The sequence below is a fragment of the Suricata suricatta genome, chromosome 8, assembly GCF_006229205.1.
Source record: "Suricata suricatta isolate VVHF042 chromosome 8, meerkat_22Aug2017_6uvM2_HiC, whole genome shotgun sequence".
Classification (NCBI taxonomy): domain Eukaryota; kingdom Metazoa; phylum Chordata; class Mammalia; order Carnivora; family Herpestidae; genus Suricata; species Suricata suricatta.
In genome coordinates, this window is record NC_043707.1 from 52309308 (window position 1) to 52330163 (window position 20856).

At 42.0% G+C, this 20856-nt stretch overlaps 1 protein-coding gene and 1 non-coding gene across 2 annotated transcripts; both read right to left on the reverse strand.

The window, feature by feature from the left end:
* Nucleotides 1-396: 396 nt before the first annotated feature.
* On the reverse strand, nucleotides 397-812 carry LOC115300610. Its single transcript, XR_003912771.1, has one exon.
* A 1218-nt stretch (nucleotides 813-2030) lies between these two features.
* TMEM167B (transmembrane protein 167B) lies at nucleotides 2031-7607 on the reverse strand. Its single transcript, XM_029947818.1, has 3 exons — nucleotides 7475-7607; nucleotides 4986-5117; nucleotides 2031-4498 (listed from the first exon to the last, which is right to left on the reverse strand). Exons 1-3 carry the CDS (start codon nucleotides 7482-7484, stop codon nucleotides 4416-4418), a joined length of 225 nt encoding a protein of 74 aa, XP_029803678.1. The 5' UTR covers nucleotides 7485-7607; the 3' UTR covers nucleotides 2031-4415.
* Between the last annotated feature and the right edge of the window lie 13249 nt (nucleotides 7608-20856).

A 20856-nucleotide genomic window follows, 5' to 3' on the forward strand; every position in this document is an offset into this window, starting at 1 on the left:
TCTCCCTAATAATTCTAATTCAGTAAATCTGGGGCGAGTCCCTGCAACCTGAATACTTACAAGCTCTCCAAGTATTTTTACGGACACACACACTAAACATGCATATGTACACATACAGCCCTTAGCGACAGACGCTGTATAGTGTGCCTCTAGACCAGGGGGCACCAGTGTTGGTACCATACAAACGACAAACGGTCATCACAAGTTGGGCCTAAAACAAAAAAGGAAGGGGTTAAAAAAACACTGCAGCGGCAAACAAAGGTTCGTGCCCTTCCAGCTCCAAAGAGCGGGTCGGCGTCTCCTTCACCCGCGTCTTCCCCTCGTCAGCGCCCCTGCCGCCGCCGAGTGTAAACACTTAGCCCCAATGCCACGGCCGGCCGTGCCCCAGGACCGGGCTCAGATCAGAATCGCCTCGATAATCAGTGGCCCGGGACTAGCCTGGCCTCGTCTATCTGATCAATTCATCACTTCTGAGCGCCGGGTCCCGTAAGACCGGCTCAGGGACCGCGGCGACGCCGCCGCCAAAGTGGCCTCGCTGCACAGCGCCCCCCAAGAGGGAGGCTTCGCAGGAGGGGAGCTTTTCATTTCGGGACGGCCTGGCGGGGCAAAGGGTCACAACCCGATCAAATAAGATCAAGGTGTAAGCGGGAGAGAGGGGCTCAGGGGCGGGCGCACACACTCGCCTTGCACGCCCCACGCGCACATCCACACAGTCACGCGTCCACTCACACTCGGCCCACACGCGCCTTCCACGAGACACCGAGGAAACACACATACCACCATACCCCCAGCCCGCTCTCCCTCCGGGAAGAGCGGAAGTCCGCATCCTCTTTTAAAGCCCTCCGCCCTTCCCCCGCCTCCGAGGATTCTGGGAGGAACCACTGAGTGTGGGCCGTCGTGCGGCGTGCGTTTTGCTGCCCTCGAGTGGCTCGGAGGGGAACCCAGGTCCGAGGGAAAAGCTGGACAAAATCCAGCAATACTGAATCGTGCTCGCCTTTTGATCTTTGTGCAGCCACATACTTATATCCAAATCTCTAGTTTTCCTTTGGTCTTCGACCCAAATTCTGGATATAAGATGATTCAGTCCCAGATTTATAGGTGACTGGCTACTTTCCCATGGAGAAGGCAAATTCTGGTCATTAACCAGTATCAGGTTCCCCAGGAGTTCCTAGCCCCAAAGAAGGAAAACATGATTTTACCAAAGGGAAGGGTAAGAATAGATTACTTAAATCCAAAAGCTTGGTGGTCAGGATAATTGGGAGATAAGTAGGAAGGCATATCCCTGTCCTTATTCACAAGAGCCCTCTTGCTACCTGAACTTGATGCTGTGACAGTCGTATTGCTGAACCTTCATTTACTTTCATGTCTATTAAAGCATGTCTAACTTTCAAACTCCAGAATGAGTAGTGAAAAAAATAGTAGTGATTATATAATTAGAATTAGCTCCTTTCATATCAGGGAACACAATTTTAATGTCTCAGTTACTATCTTTTCAATGAAAAAGGTATGTATGAGGGTAAGATAAATTAGAAAAATTCTGTGAATTTATGATTTGTAACTGTGCCAGTCTCACCGTGCACGTATAAATAGGAGGAAAGTTTTCATTTATGTGCCAGAATCCCATTGGCTCAAGGATTGCCTAGGTGCATAGCTGGTTAACCCGAGAGCCTCATCTGAATGAAGTTTTTGGTAATGGCAGATGACACTTAAAATGACACCTCATTTTAATAGCAGTGGTAGATAAAATGTATAGAGGAGTGATATCTACCTTAATATTCCTCAAAACTTGCATATGTATATATATATATATGCTGATATGTATGAGCTGATGCATGTATCAGCTTCCTCAAAGGAGAAGAATATACACTCATAAATTATGAACTGTATCGTATATTTGGTGACCATCACAATAGGTTAACAGGAATGATGATATTCACTGATGTAAACTAAAAAGGCATACTGTGGGCAGAACCCAGCAGAGTATTGAACAAAGTTCAATGAATTCATTAGACAAATAAAACAGACAAAAATGGTAGGGAAAGGAATTTTATTTTCAAGGATTTGTGCAGACAATGGTGAATAAAAAATTGTATTTCAGCTATAAAAGGCTGACTTCATTGCACCCTGGCATTCAGGGTTTATGGTGATGCCAGTTTGAATCTGAGGCAATATTGCCATCCCCATTCTCCTACGCCTAAGACTTCCCTAAAGGAACGACTTCCTACAATTTTCAGTCAAAATATATATGACATATCAACCAAAGTAATGAATTAAACAGGTTTCCGCTTATCTGCTTACATAAATGCAAGAAATGAAATAAGCTGTGTATTTGTTTCTTGCTGTAAATTACCTTCATCCTGTGCACTTTTTGGTACATTCTTGTATGAAAACACCTCAAAATAGAACAACTTAGGGTCAAGATGACCTACCCAGGAGGCTGTAAAAATTGGTTTGAACAACTAGAATGGTGAAATGACACGAGTTTAAAATGGAAGCAGCTCTACTCACCCAGCTTAGAGACATTAGGTGGAAAACAAGTCATTAAAGCTACAAAATAACAAGTGCAAAACATGCTGAACCTGTATTTCCAGACAGTGGCATTCCTGCTGGCCACCAGGGCCAGACTCACACCTACAAGGTGTAACTCTTCCTTTCTGTTCCAATAGATTTCCTTTCCCTCATGTGAAAGTCCTCAGAAGGGACACTGAAAAACACTAATCACTGAAATGTACCCTGTGGGCCAATTCCTGAAGAAATAAAAGCTCAACTCTGAGAGGAGGAGATGTGTAGTGTTTACTTGGTGACTTGCTACACCTCTAGAAACCCTCAAAACACTCAACTGCCTGTTTTGGGACCTAAACTTCCTAGCAGCTTTTCTTTGGGGATAAGACAAAAGACAATTTCCTGCCACCCAGGGGTCAACCACAGCTAACGTGTCCACAGTCAGGTTTTACTGTAATGGACGATTCAGTTGGCTCCTATGTCTATGCCTGCTTTTTACAATAATATAATTTTAGACCAACTGTTTTCTTTTCTTTTTTTTTAATGGAGAAGTTGTCCCTTCAAATGTTGAGTCATCCAAAATGATTTGTCCAAGAGTTACCATACTCCAGGGAAAAGCCCATCAATCTCCCTTGCAAACATGTTTTCCTTTACTATAGAAAACACCCTCATTTTAATGGATTCTGTGAACTATCCAAACATGCCTATGAATATCAGCAACTTCTCTCTCTCATTTGAATTTATCATGTTCTTATAATACAAAGAATTTCCAAGGGAGATAGATACCTAAAAAGTACTGCAAATGTGAGAAAAACTAAGAGTTGCCCAAGAAAAAACAAGTAATTGATTAAAAATTGCCATTATAATCCAGAATAAGGCTGTGTCTTGGATAACATGACAAAACATCCAACTAACATCACAATAAATTCTTATCCTAGATGACTTTACTAGTGTATGAATTATATACTAGATTTCTTTTACCCTAACTGCAAATATATTAAAAATTGTTTCTTCAATACTTTCTTTCCCCTAGTGATGGCATTTAAAACTGAGTAACACTACTTAGCACTCAGTAATTCAGAATATATAAAAAGGCTTTAGAAAATTTTCAACAGTAGATTCAGTTTCCATATACCATTTGATGGGGTGAAGTCTCCTTTGGGGATACTGGTGAACAGAACATTTTTCCATATCTAAGTTACTGCTTTCTGGTCTCATCACAGACAGAGAATTCTCAAATCTTACACAGGCCCAGATTTTCTTGGCAAACTCTTAAGCTGCCAGCACACTGCACAACTCTATCATCTGTTCTCTTTTTCCAATGAGGACCATGCCTCTCTCTTACATTCCCATATGAGTATATGAAAGATAAATTTCCAAAGCCAAAAATTTTCTTGGCGTTGTGGAACTCCTCTTTCCCCCATCCACCCACCCACCCTGTCCCCATCACTTTGCCAAATGCAAATCAAACAGTGAAAAAGAAAAGTCAAGTCTTGAAAATTCTCTCTTTCTCCAAGAGGTGTGAACACAGCCTATGTCCTTCCCTAATGAGTCGCAGTTTGAAAAGCTCCTGATGAGGGACTGAAGAACAAAACAGGTGACAGGTTTTTATGCAGGAGGTATATGTAATCTTATCACCGTGGGGTGTAATTTATCTGGATATGATATGCTCTCTGCTGAGGACTGATTCACACACAGATCAAAGGAAGTTGGCTTCCTCGAGTCCCCTGAAGCATAAATAATGTTGATAACCATGAGGAGTTTTCCCCACATATGGTAGGAGCAGTGCTGTGGTGTCATCTTGGGGACTTTGATGATTTTAGCTGAGCTCTCTTACACTGGGCCCAGGCCCCAGACAGGTTCTTCACCCTCATCCTCTTGGTTGGCAGCTGATGAGATGGGTGCTTTGGAATTCATTTTACAAACAGGACGTAAAAGGCCATTACAACACAGGCGATTGCCACGGCAGCGTGCAGCCTGGTTCCGATCACAGCGGCTGGCAGACCAAAGTAAAAAGAGAAAAGAAATCAAACTTTGCCCTTCATGTAAGCCCTCACTGTCAAGGTGATACTCTGAAATCTCTAGTTAAAAGACCTATCAAGGTTCTCAAGAGCCCATGCAAGAATGTATTTAAATACCATCCTTAAGCTCCAGGTTCTAGGTGAATATACTGTTTGTTTATAGTTTGCTCTATTTTGAAAAAAGATTTAGACAGGTAGGATTTATCTATAATAAAAAATTTAAAAAGCCCCTGAGTTAATGAAATCAAAACTTAAAAGAGACTCCAAAACTTTTCATGGGGAAAATATTCCAACAATTCTAGCCCAGTCTAAAATTCTTTAATTTATCTATTTTTACTCCATGGAGAATATTAAAATTACCTGATGCTAAAATAAACAATTTCGTAAATGTGGAACCAAATACAATGCCAGCCTATCCCCACCCCCGCTCTGTAACACCTCACCATCCAGCTACGATCTTACCTTTGTAAAACACACCCCAAACTCCCTTCTTCTCTGATAGCAGCCAGGTTTTGAGACGAGGAACTTTCTTGAAGTAAGCACAGGTGCAAACAAAGAGCAAACCAAACACCAGGATCCCATCCAAGGAGTACACTGTTACAGAAAGAAAACAGACAAACAAACCAAACCTTTGGTGCTAATCTAGCTTGGGACAGGTGATCCACTTCAGAACTCAAGAAGAACAGTGTGATATAATATCAGACAATAAACAACTGAGAATGCCAACCCTTGATAAGAGGGAGCCCAAATCCTGGGACTAACAAGGTTACTTTTTCATTCTTCAAACTGCTTATAGACAAGCCCCGTACAAGGTTTCACTGCACCATCTCCTCCCCTTTTAAGAACTATGAGTCCAGGGGGCCTGGGTGGCTCAGTCAGTTAAGCGTCCAGCTTCGGCTCCGGTCATGATCTCACAGTTCGTGAGTTCGAGTCCGCATCAGGCTCTGTGCTGACAGCTGGCTCAGAGGCTAGAGCCTGCTTCAGATTCTGTGTCTCCCTCTCTCTATGATCCTCCCCTGCTCACACTGTCTCTGTCTCTCTCAAAAATAAATAAAAGACTTTAATTAAAAAAAAAAAAAAAACCAACTACGAGTCCTGAGAAGAGAGTATCAGTTTTATGTGGAATCAACCTCCCAGGAATGGCCAGTAGTGGTAACAGGTTGAGAGAGCCAAAGGAATCCTTGGAGCCTGAGCTGAAGAAAGTACACATGTTCTTATGATCAATCACTCATGTGATAAAGGAGAGCCAGATGTTTAGCCAAGTCTCTCCAATCTGCATTTGTTGGTGAAGAATATGTTAAAGCAAAAAGTATAGCTTAAAAGAAATAGCAAGAGTTAGAATTCATAAAACTACAGGGGTGCCTGGGTGGCTCAGTTGGTTAAGCATCCGTCTTCAGCTCAGGTCATGATCTCACGGTTCGTGAATTCAAGCCCTGCGTCGGGCTCACAGCTCAGAGCCTGGAGCTGCTTCAGATTCTGTGTCTCCCTCTCTCTTCTCTTCCCCTGCTCATGCTCTCTATCTCAAAAATAAACATTAAAAATTAAAAAAAATTCGTATAACTACAATTATCCTATGCTTATATCACACCTCATGCATAGTACTCTACTTACAAACCAAATTTCTTGTAGAATAACAACAGATTCTTGTAAAACAAAAAAAGTATCTGAGGCTTCAACATAGTGGAACAAAAGTGGAAAAAAAGCTTTCCACAATAGGGTCTATTTCTTACGTAAAACAAGCTGTCTCTTGTACATGTAAGCAAAATGTGGCACCTAACTTAAAAAGAATAAGCTCACAAAAGGAGGGAGGGTAACTAAAAATTACTTAGTAATTAATATGTGTCAAGATGCTCTCCTATTTCCTGGTTCAGATGATTTCTTCCTCCAGGTGATGTACCTTCTAGTACTGTGCTTAGTAACTTCAGACCGATAACTTAACCCAGGAAGCTCTAATAGGATATTTTACACAGTATCTGTCAGTTCTAGACACTCTATCTCCCTCCAATAAAACTATCTCACAGTCAGGTGTCATATGAGAAAGGGTCCAGTAAATCAACACACAGTAAATTCTTATGATGAGTGATACCTTAATGTGTTATTCTTTTACTCTCACAAGTTCTTGCAGATAATGCCAAAACTCACAAGGAGGTCAAATTTGAGTCTCCACTGCCAGGCTTACTTACAGAAAATGTACGTTTGAGAAATGCTTTCCTGTACCCCTCATATCATACCAAGAGGCCTCCTCTTCTTTCTTGTAAAAGTTGACTCCAAAGACTATAAAAGCCCTGCTTCCTGCCCTTCCCTGGAATTCCAGAAATCATCTCTATAAAGTGTATGAAGATGTCTGGAAAATTAGGTCGGATAAACAGGGCTGCAATTGCCACATCGTTCAGAAGAGTCAGTGTCTAAATCCAATCCGTGCAATATTATTAGCCAGGGTCTCCAGGTGTGATCACTCAAGCAGGACTTTAGAATCAAATATGAGATAGTTTTCCGGAGAACTTTTTTTTTTTTAATTGTCTGTATTTGCTTCCAAAAGATGTGAGACTTGACCTCCTCCATGATTTCTTGGTCCTCCCAACAAGCCTACGTAGGGGGTTGGGAGGAGGGTCCTCTCTTTTCCCTGGGGCTAAAGCAATAATTCAACCCGGACTGGCCTGTCCAAGAGCCTTGCAAAGACCAAAACGAACTTTTAGGGAGGAGGAAGAAAAAGTACAGGGTAGAGACCGAGGACCTGAGGTGTGGGCATGTGAGGATATGTATTTCTAGATGGGCGTGAGACGGGGAAACCCGCGGAAAGATTTGGGGGACGAGCGTGAGGGGCACCGAGAGGCCATGGTGGGGCTGGGCTGGGAGGGGGCGGGGAGAATGGCCACGTCAGTCCGGGTCCCGCCTGCCACGTTTCCCCTCATCCTTTACTCCCATTCTCCACTCTGGGCACTGGCTCTCACCGTTCGTCATGGCGGCTGGGCCCGGGCCTGGCTAAGGAGTCCGGGATCAGCTGAGGGTGGTAGCGGCGAAGACTGGGAAACCCAGCTCCGTGTTGACACTTCCCGATCGGGGCCGCGGCGACGGGTAGGAGGCGTAGTACGCAGGCGCAAGGGCAGAGAGGCGAGCGCCGAACGCAATCAGGAGTGGCTAGCTGATTCCCAAGCTACGGGACTTGTGTGGGTAGTGGCGCTTGCTTACGCAAGTGTGAGAAGAGCGCCATCCGGAAGGCTTCCTAAGTGGCCATGGTAACCAACTTTCTTCGGGGTGTCCTAGCCGCTGTGGTGCTGAGGGCGTAACCTGACCTTTCGCGTCATTGTAGTTGGAAAGGTAAAGCTTGCAGCTTTGCACTTTGCTCTGTGGCAGCTGGTGTGTGGGGTGTGAGTGTGTCTGCGCGCGCGCAAACAGCAGTCTTCCTATGATGGAGAGGTCTCGGTCCCGCGCTTCCAATTAAGAGAACCCTGACAGGAGGGGTCCTGAGGCGGACCCAGCGGTCTCCGGGACAGCTTTTGCTTCGCGGCCTTTCTTTCGCTTCTTTTCTTTCTTTCGTTTTTTACTTCCTTTCTTCCTTCCTTTTTGCTATCGGGTGTACCAGAATCCCACCACCACCATTTTAATTGAGAAATGAGTGTCCTAATAACTTCTTTCTTACTCCTTATGGAAATCAGAATAATTAAGTTCCGCCTGAACTTTCGGAATGAAGTAAGAAACGTTATAACAGAAACAGGTCGCATATTTCAGATCCTAAAGCTCCAGTCTGTTGGGAAACATTCAGATAATTGCCTGTTTGTTTCTGTGGATATTTCTTTAAACTTTCAGGAGAGTCACGATGATCTCCTGTGTTTAGTTAAATGCTGTAGTCAACTGGCCACTCTAACCTGGAATTGTCGATATCTGGATGGCACTTCTCACAAAACTTTCACAAGCTGAGGAAAGATACCAGTTTAATGATGAAGTAGAGTGGCAGAGACAAAGCCATAGGTTCCATTCTGTAAATCGAAATCTTTAATTGTGCACAACTCGACCTGCTTTATTAAAATAAGGGCAAAAGTGCGACTCTGTCTTCCCAGGCTGGAATTATAAGTCAGGTTACCGGTCTGTGGTAGTTGACAAGGTCCCAAAGGAGCTCTGTGCCCCTCTTGCTGCAGTGCCATCTGCTGACTGCAGCCTGCTTGGTTACAGAAAAAAAACAAAAAAACTACCAAAATGCCTCCTTCTAAGAGCTGGAGTAGAGGAGCAAGCCAAAAAAAAGTCTGATGGAGGACAAAAATATGCATTAACGGGAAAAAAAGGCGGGGGGAAATAGGGGACAAAATCTAAGACAAGGCTAGATATAGTTGGGCAATACACACACAAATCCCCCTGCCCAAATGAACTGCTCAGGACCGCTCAAAAACAATTGAGTTTCCCCTAATTGTCTTGGCCTTTGAACTTTTCATTAATTGTTATTTAAAACAACATCAGCACTAATATCATCACTAGCAATTGACCGTTAACTCCCTGCACCATGGCTGTATAGAACCCAAACCAAGTCCTAAATAAATTCATGTTCACCTATTTGGATTTAATCACATAGCTCATCTTTAGCTAAAAAACATTCTCCTGTGTTTCGGATCCTGTTGAACTGTGCTAGCCTCACTGACCTGAACCTAATTGTTCTCTTTATCAGGTTCTTCTTCTACCTAAATATAGATGTTCCTAAGAAACCTGCACCCTCTTTTTCTCATTATTAACTCTCACTTGGTGACTTAATCTGTTCATGGTTTCAACTGCTACCTCTTTGAAAAGTTCTTTTTTAAAATATATTTTTAGTATTTTTTTTTGAGACCCAGGCTCAAACTCACAAACGAAATCATGACCTGAGCGGAAGTTGGACACTAAACCAACTGAGCCACCTAGGTACCGCATCTTTGTAGAGTTCTTAAATTGATGTCCTATCCAAACTCTAATCCTGCCTTTATAATAGATGCTCTTCTGATACCTGAAATGCGTAAAGCCAAATGCAATTCCTTCTCACCAGTTTCTCAGTTTCTAGGGTTAATATTCCTTTTCTTGTAATCACTGAAGTTTAAATTTGTAAATTATCTTTGAGTCAGTTTTTTTCAAAATATCATTCAGATTGTTCCCTTTTGAATCCTGCAGCCATCATGTTAGTGATTTTACCTTTTCAGTCTTCTTTAAGCATCAATTTTATCCTCCAGTAGTGAAAATTTTTATTAGTATAACATTTTGACATTTCAAAAGCCAAACACACCTTGTTGTATGATCTTATTTAATCCTCAAAAGAGCCTTATTACCCTATTTTAGAGATAAAGTGAGCTTTATCATCATGCTCAAACAGTAACTCTGGTCTTCTGAACTGAGGACTAGAAAATCTTGCTCCAAATCACAATTGCTGTTTCTTGTAACAGCACCCACTGCCTCGTAAATATTGTTGAATTCCTTACCTATTACTCAGGCCTTCTTGCAGCGTTTTCCACTGTTCTCCTGTGTAGACTTTAAGCTTCAGCTGTGAAAAGACTTTTCTGTGTTCTTCAAATGCACTGTTTGCCTTCACAGTATTTGCTTGTCATTTACTTTTTTAAAAAATATATTTTTTTTTACATTTTTTAATGTTTTATTTATTTTTGATACAGAGAGAGACAGAGCATGAGAGGGGGAGGGGCAGAGAGAGAAGGAGACACAGAACTGGAAGCAGGCTCCAGGCTCTGAGCTGGCTGTCAGCACAGAGCCCGACGCGGGGCTCGAACCCACCAACGTGAGATCTGACCTGAGCCGAAGCTGGACGCTCAACAGACTGAACCACCCAGCGCCCCTAAAAAAAATTTTTTTTAATGTTTACTTATTTTTGAGGGAGAAGGAGACAGAATATGAGTGCAGAGGGGGCAGAGAGAGAGGGAGGCACAGAATCTGAAGCAGGCTCCAGGCTCTGAGCTGTCAGCACAGCCTGACTTGGGGCTTGAACTCACGAACTGGGAGATCATGACCTGAGCAGAAGTTGGATGCTCAACCAACTGAGCCATCCGGGCGCCCCTCATGTCATTTACTCTTCTGGTGATAGCTTTATCTCCTCATTTTGTACTAGAGACTGGAAAGGCATGTAGCATTTCAATAAAAAATAAATTGCACTCCATGTTTTTGTCATTCTCTGAAAGATATCTTTTTTCCCCATCACTCTCAGAATTTAGGAATAAAGTTTGAGGAAAAAGAAATCACAGTTGAAGGGCAGAGAAGAGTAATTGAGTAGTTGGCTGATTACGATTTCAAAGGACAGTGATAGACCACAATATCTTACCCTGATTAAGTAGTTATTTTGTACACTGCTCAGAATTTACACATTGCTGTTTTCTTGTTTTTCCATGTGCCTTTCTTCTTCCTACTCTTTTTTCCCACTTTTACATTTATGTCCTTTCTCTTTCTCTACCATATTTCTTCTTTTCCAGGTTTTATAAAGCATTTTATCTTTTCTATGGAGTGAAATTAATCTCACCAGATCTTTGTTTAAAAATTTGCTATATTAAGAATTTTATATTTAAGAATATTATATTCTATTTTCTCTCTTTAAAATTAGGTTGTATTGGTTGCTCCTTTCTAGGGTTGTTGAAGTTTAAATGAATTACTATTGGGGCACCTTGGTGACTCAGTCGGTTAAGCATCTGACTTTGGCTCAAGTCATAATCTCATAGTTCGTGAGATCTGCATTGGGCTCTGTGCTGACAGCTTAGAACCTGGAGCCTGCTTCGGATTCTGTATTTCCCTTTCTGTGCCTCCGCCTGTTCTCTCCCTCTCTCTCTCTCTCTCTCAAAATAAATAAATATTAAAGTAAATGAATGAATGAATTGCATTTACAACAATAGCTGGCGTGAAGTAAGTGCTCCGTAAATGCTAGTTATTATTACTGTTGTTGTTCATTTATTTAAAAAATATTAACCAGTGTCTACTATTTGCTAGATTTTGCAGGAATATAGGGAAAAAGAAGTCTCTGTATTGGGGATGGCAGATAAATAAACACATTTAATAGAGCACAGGCATTATGTATGTAAAGACATTATTTTTGATCTTCATACTTTTGCAGGATATTCTTATTATTTTTTTACTTAGAGAATGTGAGGTGGGGAGAGGGCAGAGAGAGAATCTTAAGCAGGTTCCGCTGGAGCCCTATGTGGGGCTCGATCCCATGACCTTGTGATCATAACCTAACTGAAATCAATAGTTGGACACTCAAATGATTGAGCCACCCAGGAGCTCCTCCAGAATATTTTTAAAATGAGAAATCTAAGGGGTGCCTATGCGGCCGACTTCGGCTCAGGTCACGATCTTGCATGTCAGGCTCTGGGCTGACAGCTCGGAGCCTGAAGCTTACTTCGGATTCTGTTTCTCCTCTATCTCTGCCCCTCCCCAGCTCACTGTCTGTCTCTCTGTCTCTCAAAAATAAATAAATATTTTAAAAAATTTTTATGAGAAATCTGAGACTCAAAGAAGGCACACAGATGACATCTCATGTCCAGTTAGGATCCAAACCCAAGTCTGTCTGACTTCAAAGCCCCCTTCCCCTTGTTTTCACACTGCCCCAAATTAGGATACTTTCCACTGATACTAATAATCTATGATAGTTTTGTTCCAACCGTTAGTGTTCTTGTCACTGTGGAAAGCATCATAGCGTCACATCAGGTCAAAGCCCGGGCCACTGGCTCTTGCAGCCAAACTGCAAGGAATAAACAGGGCCCCACTGACTAGGGGTTCCGTTCACACAGTCCTTTCTTAGTTTGTTTCAGCCTCCATGAGAAGACAGGCCGCTGTTGCCAAACACCTGCCAGTCAAGAACAGTGGCCTGTTTGTTAGGGTTGTTGTGGTCATTGTGGTGAACACTAATCAGTATTGGGACCATGACTATGGCATTCTGGTTTAACCAAAGAGTAAGTTCAGTCCCAAAGGCACAGCTTGCCACAATAGCTTCATTTGAATTACAACATATTTGAAAAGGGATGTCAAACAGGCTTGAATTTATGCTACAAATATTTGTTCCAGGACTTCTGTGTGCTAGCCTTTGGGAGCCCTAAGATGAATGAGAAACTCTCCGTTTTTAATAAGATTTACTAGACAAGATAAGCTGTGTGTATAAATAACCGGAAAATACAGTAGAAAGTGAGAAGGAAAATGAAAATTAAGTGCTGTGGGTGTGTAAAAGAGAAAGTGGTTTCAGCTGGAGAGCCCAGAGAAGGCTTATCGGAGAAGCAGACATTTTAGCTGGGCTGGAAAGGTATGTAGCATTTCAATAAAAAAGAGGTGTCCTAGTGGGAAGGGAGTACAGTGGTCAAAGGCCTGGAGATAGGAACGCACAAGACGAGTTTGGGCCAAGCACACTCTTCCCTTTCTCCTATATGGGCCAGCTCTGTTCATCCCTCAGGTCTCCGCTCAAACCTCGCTTGCTCAAGTAAGGCATCTCGGACCTTCTTGGGCTGCCTTCCCCGATTATAAACTATCAGAGTACACAATATCCATTTAGTTCACGTCCCCCTGCTACACCGTAAGGTTCATGAGCCTGGGACTGTGCATTTTCATTGTTTTTCATTTTATCCACAGTCCCATACAAGCGCTACACATTTACAGGTGCTTGTTAAATATTTGTTGCATGAATAATTGAATGTGGTCTTGTGAAACTAGAATGTAGAGTTCGTGAAGGAGAACAGAAGATACTGCTGATAGAGGTAGGTTCTTGAACAAAAACAGCTGACACTCACAGAATGTTTACTACATGCCAGGTACAACTCAAAGCATCTTATGGATGTTAATGCATCCAACCTCATAATAACCTTATAAGGTTAGTAACTGTTAAAATCTCCATCTCACAGATTAGGCAGGGATGTATTGAGAGGTCAGGTAAGTTGTCTCAAAAGTGACATAGCTGGTAAGTAATACAGCTGGGATTTTAAAACCGACTTATCTGCCTCCAAGGCCTGCTAGTTTAACCAGGGAGTATAGATGTTCTTTAGTAAACAAGCATATGGTTGAGATTGCACAAGATTGTTGTGGAAGTTCTGAAAGCTACTTAAAAAAAAAATGACACTACCTCCCTAAAGCCCCAAACAGTGAGTAGCAGAGGTCGGTAGCTTGGCGTGTAGGGGTGAGAATGGCTGCATGGTGAATGAGGGACTGCACTGCTTCTGGATTTGGGGTCTAGTTGGAACTCCCTGCCTGCCCTGTCCCATCTCATCACTAATAGATGCCTCTAGCCCACTACCCAGCCTCTGCTTTCCTCATTTCTGATAGCCCCTCCTCCTGCCTTTTTGTCCAACTTTTTCTCCCACAACTCAGCTCTACAGCTTCTTTCTGTCAGCTGCTGCTGTCTGCCTCTCCACAGACTCCAGTCTTTTGTGAACCTTTTGTCATTAACCTTTTCTTTAGAAGCTCCTTCCAGGGGCGCCTGGGTGGCTCAGTCAGTTAAGGGTCTGGCTTCGGCTTAGGTCACAGTTAATAGGTTCAAGCCTTGCATCCGGCTTTGTGCTGACAGCTAGCTCAGAGCCTGGAGCCTGCTTCAGATTCTGTTATCTCCCTCTCTCTGACCTTCCCCTGCTTGCACTGTCTCTCTCTCTGTCTCTCAAAACAACAACAACAACTATACAAGCTCATTCCATTTGTTTGCCGGGTTTTCCTTAGCAGGTAAGTGTCTGGCACAAATTCACAGCCTTACTCATTCGGTAATCAGTTACTCAAAGTCCACCTTCCTTCACCCTACTGCCCTCTAAGGCTACTTTCCTCTCCTTGCTTTTCTACCCTTCACTGTCCAACTATACACTCATTCCTTAACCACTTATAATCGGTCTTCCGTCTTCACTATTGCCCTCAAATTATTTTGTCCAGATTATTCTACCACCTCCTAATTGTCAAATCCAAGGCGTTGTTTTAAATCTCTTAAACCCTTAATCTCTGTGGCACACAACACTCCTGACCACTTGCATCTTTTTGAAATTTCTTTCTTTTGGCTTTCAAAGTATATTCTTCTTTTCATCTGTCTTTTATCTTTTCTGACTGTTAAAAATGATGAAAGAGATTTACTAAAAGGCCTTGGATTTCAACACTTAATGAAGCAGATAGTCTCCTTTCAAAGAATACAAAATGGGGTGGAAGGCAGAATGCTTTTTATAGGATTAAGAATAAAGAACAAGAAGGAGAAAAACAAAAATATCTGATTGGCTGGCTGATAATCAAGAAGGCCCAGAGTTGGCTTGGCATTTGGAGTTTGGCTGAAGAATATGCTACATTTCTGGTTGAACAGAGCGTTTAAGTTTCCGTTTGCTGACATAGCACCAGGAGCAGAACAGCTCCATGTAAGCCTAGAAATTTCTTTCTTTCTTTTTTTTTTTTTAATGTTCTTAACATTTATTTATTTTTAAGAGAGAGACACACAGAGCGTGAGCGGGGGAAGGTCAGAGAGAGAGGGAGACACAGAATCAGAAGCAGGCTCCAGGCTCTGAGCTGTAAGCATAGAGCCGAACGTGGGGCTCGAACTCAGAAACTGTGAGATCATGACCTGAACTGAAGTCAGCTGCTTAACCAACTGAGCCACCCAGACATCCCTAGAAATTTATTTCATTGCTACCTCTTGGACCATTACTTCTGTCTTTCTGTTTCCTGATGTACCATTTCTAAGAATCTGCCCTTTGGCTCACTTCTCTATTAGCTTTTGTTCCTGTGCAGTCTTTTTTTTAAGATTTAAGAAGTGTTTATTTATTTATTTTTGAGAGAGAGAGAGCACAAGCAAGGAAATGGCAGAGAGAAAGGGAGACACAGAATCTGAAGCAGGCTCTAGGCTCTGAGTTGTCAGCACAGAGCCCTACATGGGACTCAAACCCACAAACTGTGAGATCTTGACTCAAGTCAAAGTCAGATGCTTAACTGACAGCCACCCAAGCACCACTCACTTTCCTCATCTGATGCTACTGGGGCTTAGTTGGTCTCTTAGAAAAAATTAGTGAGAAAAATGATATATTACATTTTAAAATGTTGTGTTATGGAGAATTTGGAATATATATAAAAGGTAGATAGAATAGCATAATGAATCCCTATATATCTAATAATAATAATAATAATAATAATAATACAGCCCCAGTAATAACTGATGCTCATGCTTCATCCATACCTCTATGGATGGTGATCCCCTCCCATAGTATACTTAAGCAAGTCTCAGTCATCATATCTAAATACTTCTGTATGTATCTCTAAAGAATAACAAAAGACTCTTTTTTTTAACATGACAATTATTTCACCTATAATATTAATAATAATTATCTAATAACATCAGAAAACCTGCCATTGTACAAATTTCCAATTGTTTCATGTTAAATACATTACACTATGGGCACCTGGGTGGCTAAGTTGGTTAAGCATCTGACAATAAACTCAGGTCATGATCTCACAGTCATGGGTTCAAGCCCCACATCAGGCTCTATGCTGACAGCTCAGAGCCTGGAGCCTGCTTCAGATTCTGTGTCTCCCTCTCTCTGCCCTTTCCCACTCATGCTGTCTCTCTCTCTCTCTCAAAAATCAATAAACATTAAAAAAAAATACTTTACACTGTATTTGAATTAGGCTCCAGATAAGATATACACATTGTGATTGGTCACTCTATCTTATAAGTCTCTCTTAATCTGTTTTTTTTTTCTTTTATAGTTTATTGTCAGGTTGGTTTCCATGTAACACCCAGTGGTCATCCTGATAAGTACCCTTCTCCATGCCCATCACCCCCCTTCTCCTCTCCCCCTCCCCCATCAGCCCTCAGTTTGTTCTCAGTATGCCAGAGTCTCTCATGGTTTGCCTCCCTCCTTCCTGTGCAGTCTTTAAATTATCGCCTTTGTGTTGATGTCTCCCACACCAAATTCTCTGTGGATTTCCAGGCCTCTGCTTCCATCTGTCTATAGGACATCTGTAGACTCTTAGACTGAGTTCATTTTCTCTTCCCCACCCCACCCCCAGTTGCTTTTCCATTTTACTTTCCAACTTATGTTAAATAATACATTCCATCCATCTGATGTAAACTTCTCCGTAGCTCTCAGATTCACTCAGATACAAAGTCCTGAATATTCTACCTTTGAAAGTTTCTTCTTTTTATTTTTTAATTTTATTTATTTTTTTATAAATTTTTTTTAATGTCTTTTAATTATTTTTGAAAGACAAAGAGAAAGCGTGATTAGGGGAGGGCCAGAGAGAGAGGGAGATACATAATCTGAAGACAGGCTCCAGGCTCTGAGCTGTCAGCAAAGAGCCTGACGCCGGATCGAATCCAGGAATATGAGATCATGACCTGAGCCGAATTGGGTGCTTAACCAACTGAGTCACCCAGGTGCCCTGAAAGTTCCTTCTTTTTAATTCAGGTTTTAATCATCTTTCATCCTAAGTCTCCCTGCTAAAGTGATCTTTTTTTTTTAAAAAAAGATAGGGTCATGTGCCTCTTCTGCTAAGGACCTCCCAGGAACTCTGCAGTATGAAGTTCAGTCTTTGAAGAGAACATTCCAGGCCTTTTACACTCCAGCTTCATGCCAGCCTCATTTCCTGTATCCTAACAAACTTGGCTCTGGTAATCCACCCAAAATATCTTATGGAAGTCCTTATGGAAGGACTTTTCACTTGCTGTGTTTTATTTCTGATCTGCTCATAACTGTATTTTCTTCCCTATATATTCTGGATCTCAGGTTTAGAAGGCTGAATTATTGTGCTCTGCAGTTCCTGACATAGTATTGAAATCAGCCCTTCCAAAGCCCTTCACTTGCTGTTATCTGTGCATTGCCCCCACAAGTTTTCAATGTATTTCATGTCTGTGCTTTTTCATTTGTTCCTGTAAAATATCTATTTTTTGTCTGTATGTCTATTCAATTTATATTACATGGTATTGTTATATATCTCATTGTGTTTCTTTTTAGCACTATGTTTCTAAGTTCTGTCTATGTTGATAGTCTGTGGCTTCTGATTGCTGCATAGCACCTCTTGTTCTGCATCCAGCACATTTTATCTGTCTGCTCCCAGATAATGGACACTATGAGTGTTTTATACCCGAACCCTGGGCAAGGCCAGAGTTTCGTCATTATCTAACATAGAAGTTCTCAACCTTATCAGACTCAACAGTCTTCCTTAAATAAAAAAAGGTATTATAATGTCTCCTTTATTATTCTGCAGTGACATTCACAGATAATATAACCTACTGTGGTGGGCAGCATCTCCTAGTGCGCACTGGTGGGCAGTGGTCTGCTTCCTAGTATTCTCATCCTTGTGTAATGCCCTCTCCTTGTGTATGGGCTGCAATTATTGACTTCCAGTAAACAGAATAGGACAGAAGTGTGTTAAGGGTGATGTTGAAAAGACCACCAAACTACGAATAGGAGTGAGGTATAATTTTATTTACGGCCGGGCCAAACCTGATCTCCTGATGGTAGGGAGAAAGTACAGAGAATGACCGGGAACAAAGGTGGCAGTGAGATTATATGGACAGAATACATCATCATTTAGTTAACCAATTACAGTCCATAGCATTCCGTAGTAGCCAATTACATTGTAATACACAGATTCCAGGTTTGGTGGGAACCTACCACCTCAAGATTCTTTGTCCCTTTAAAATGACCAATCTGGGGCACCTGGGTGGCTCAGTTGGTTAACTGTCCGACTTCGGCTCAGGTCATGATCTCAGTTTGTGGGTTCAAGCCCCGCGTCAGGCTCTGTGCTGACATGTAGCTCAGAGCCTGGAGCCTGTCTTCAGATTATGTATCTCCCTCTCTCTCTGACCCTCCCCTGCTTGCGCTGTCTCTCTCTGTCTCTCAAAAATAAATAAAAAACAAAAAAAATTTTAATGACCAATCATAGTTAGACATATCAATGTTTTAGCTGTTACCACACAGTCAGAACCAGTGAATGGGGAGATGCGTTAGCAAAGCAATTTACAGAAGCCAAAACAACCGGTTAATGATTTTACATTTTACTCGGGTTTGTTAACCTACAACAAAGTGATGGGATGTCACTTCCAAGATTAGGTTACAAAAACAAAAACAAGAAAACAACTGTGGCTTCTGTGTCTTGGGTGTTCCTGGTTCTCTCCCTCATCTGTGCTAATTGAAGTCAGCCTCAATGTTGTAAGTTGTTGTGTGGAGAGGACCATGTGGTAAGAAACCAAGGGAGGCCTCTGGCAATAGCCAATGAAGAACTAGGCCTTTAGTCTAACAACTCAAAGGAACTGAGTCCTGCTGACAACCATGTGAGTGATTTTGGAAGTGGATCCTTCCCCATCAATACTTCAGATGAGACTGCAGCCCCAACCAACACCCTGACTGCAATATAAGGGACACTGAGCCAACTAAACTGTGCCCAGCTAAGCCGCACCCAGATTCCTGACCCACACACACAGAAACTGTGTGATAGATGTTTGTCTTAAGCCACTAAGTTTGCAAATAATGTTACACAGCAATACATAACAAACATATCTAACTACCCAATAATTTAAAAATAATATCTAATGCCCTAATTTAATAAAAGGTAAAATACAGACTGAATTATAATATGTGTTTTAGCATGTGACTGCTCAGGCATGACTACACTAGAGGGTATAATGATTTCAGATGCTTGGGCCTATATGTATAATCACTATGAATATGGGGGCTATAATGCAGAATTACTCCAGTGAGTATGGGCACCCAAATTATTACAAGTGATGTCACCTTTGGCGATGTTATTTCCTGAAATGGTTCATAGCTCTTGGTAAGTTCCAAACTAAACAAAGTATGATATCCCTCCACTTTTATGGTACTTCCTATTTTGGGAAAAGCTCTGGTTCATTTCTGCCTGTGTATCTTTCCTCTTTCACACAGGACACTTCACTTCTGACACTTCTGGTCACCAAATGTGGGTTTCTTTACCCACAATAAACAATTCTGTGACACCAGCTGGGTGTCCTACAATTTAATTCAATTCTGACACAATCTACCTGGAGATAGTGTTAGATCCCATGGGTTAAGGGCTCATTTCCACAAGAGGGCTTCCTACTTTAGATGCCAATTACAAGTAGTAGGTCCCAGAGTATCCACATGTCTGTCCTACTTGGCTACAAATCAGAGGTGCCCATGACTTCCTCCCCCTTGGATTTATTTGCTAGAACACCTCACAGAACTTATGGAAACATTTACTTAGACCAACAGCCATGTGATGAGAATGAGGTCTGAAAGGGTCCTAAGGGAAGAGCTTCTGTTCTGTGGAGTTGGGGGTGTGTCATTCTCTTCGTAGGTAGATATGTTCCCCAACCTGGAAGTTCTTCAAAACCCTGCTATTGGGATTTTTATGCTTCCTGTAGGCATGATCAGTTATTCACTACATTTCCAGCTTCCCTCCCCTGTCTGAAGAAAACGGCAACCTTCTAGTCATGGTTTGGTTTCTGGTAAGCAGCCCCATTTGGGATCCCATCCTAAACTGCCTCATGAGAGCAAAAGATTCTCCTATGCTCTTATTATTTTTTATTTTTTTAAGTGTTTTATTTATTTTTGATAGAGCATGAGAGGGGGAGGGGCAGAGAGAGAAGGAGACACAGAACTAGAAGCAGGCTCCAGGCTCTGAGCTAGCTGTCAGCACAGACCCTGATGCGGGGCTCGAACCCACGAACGTGAGATGTGACCTGAGCCGAAGTCAGAGGCTTAACCGACAGAGCCACCCAGGCGCCCCCCTATGCTCTTATTATTAAGGAAATTGCAAGGGTTTTAGGAGCTCTGTGCCAGAAACTGGCAACAGACACACACACACACACACACACACACACACACACACACACATACATTTCTATTATCTCACAGTTTCATTCCTAGAAAATTAAATGTAAAAGTATAGGACATGCTTTGTGTCTATATGTTAACAAAGTTAAGTTCTAGGTTCAGATGATTATAGATTTTTCACTTGCATGAATGTTTAGGGGGACATTCAAAAATATTGTGGAAAAATTTTTCCTTGTGTGGCATCATGTCTTGCATTGCAGAACATTTTATATCCCTAGCTTTAGACTTCTAACGCCGGTGGTTTTCCTAATGATTGCTCTGATCAAAAAACTCCGCACAAGTCTTTAATCCTCAGTCTAAGGGTGGTATCACCCCCTTAAAAACTAGTAGCGAAGAAAAACATACCCAATAACCGGCATAGTGCTTGGCAATTACTAATAGTATAACTATAAATTGTTAAAGTCGTTTAAGTACACTCTTCGGGCAGCCCCGAAGGACTGCTAGGACTCCCACCGATGCCTAACTTCTCAGCCCCAAATCAGGAAGAGGCGATTCGGTAGGTAGGTAGAATCAAAATCAGGGCCACAAAAAGATACACGCCCCCG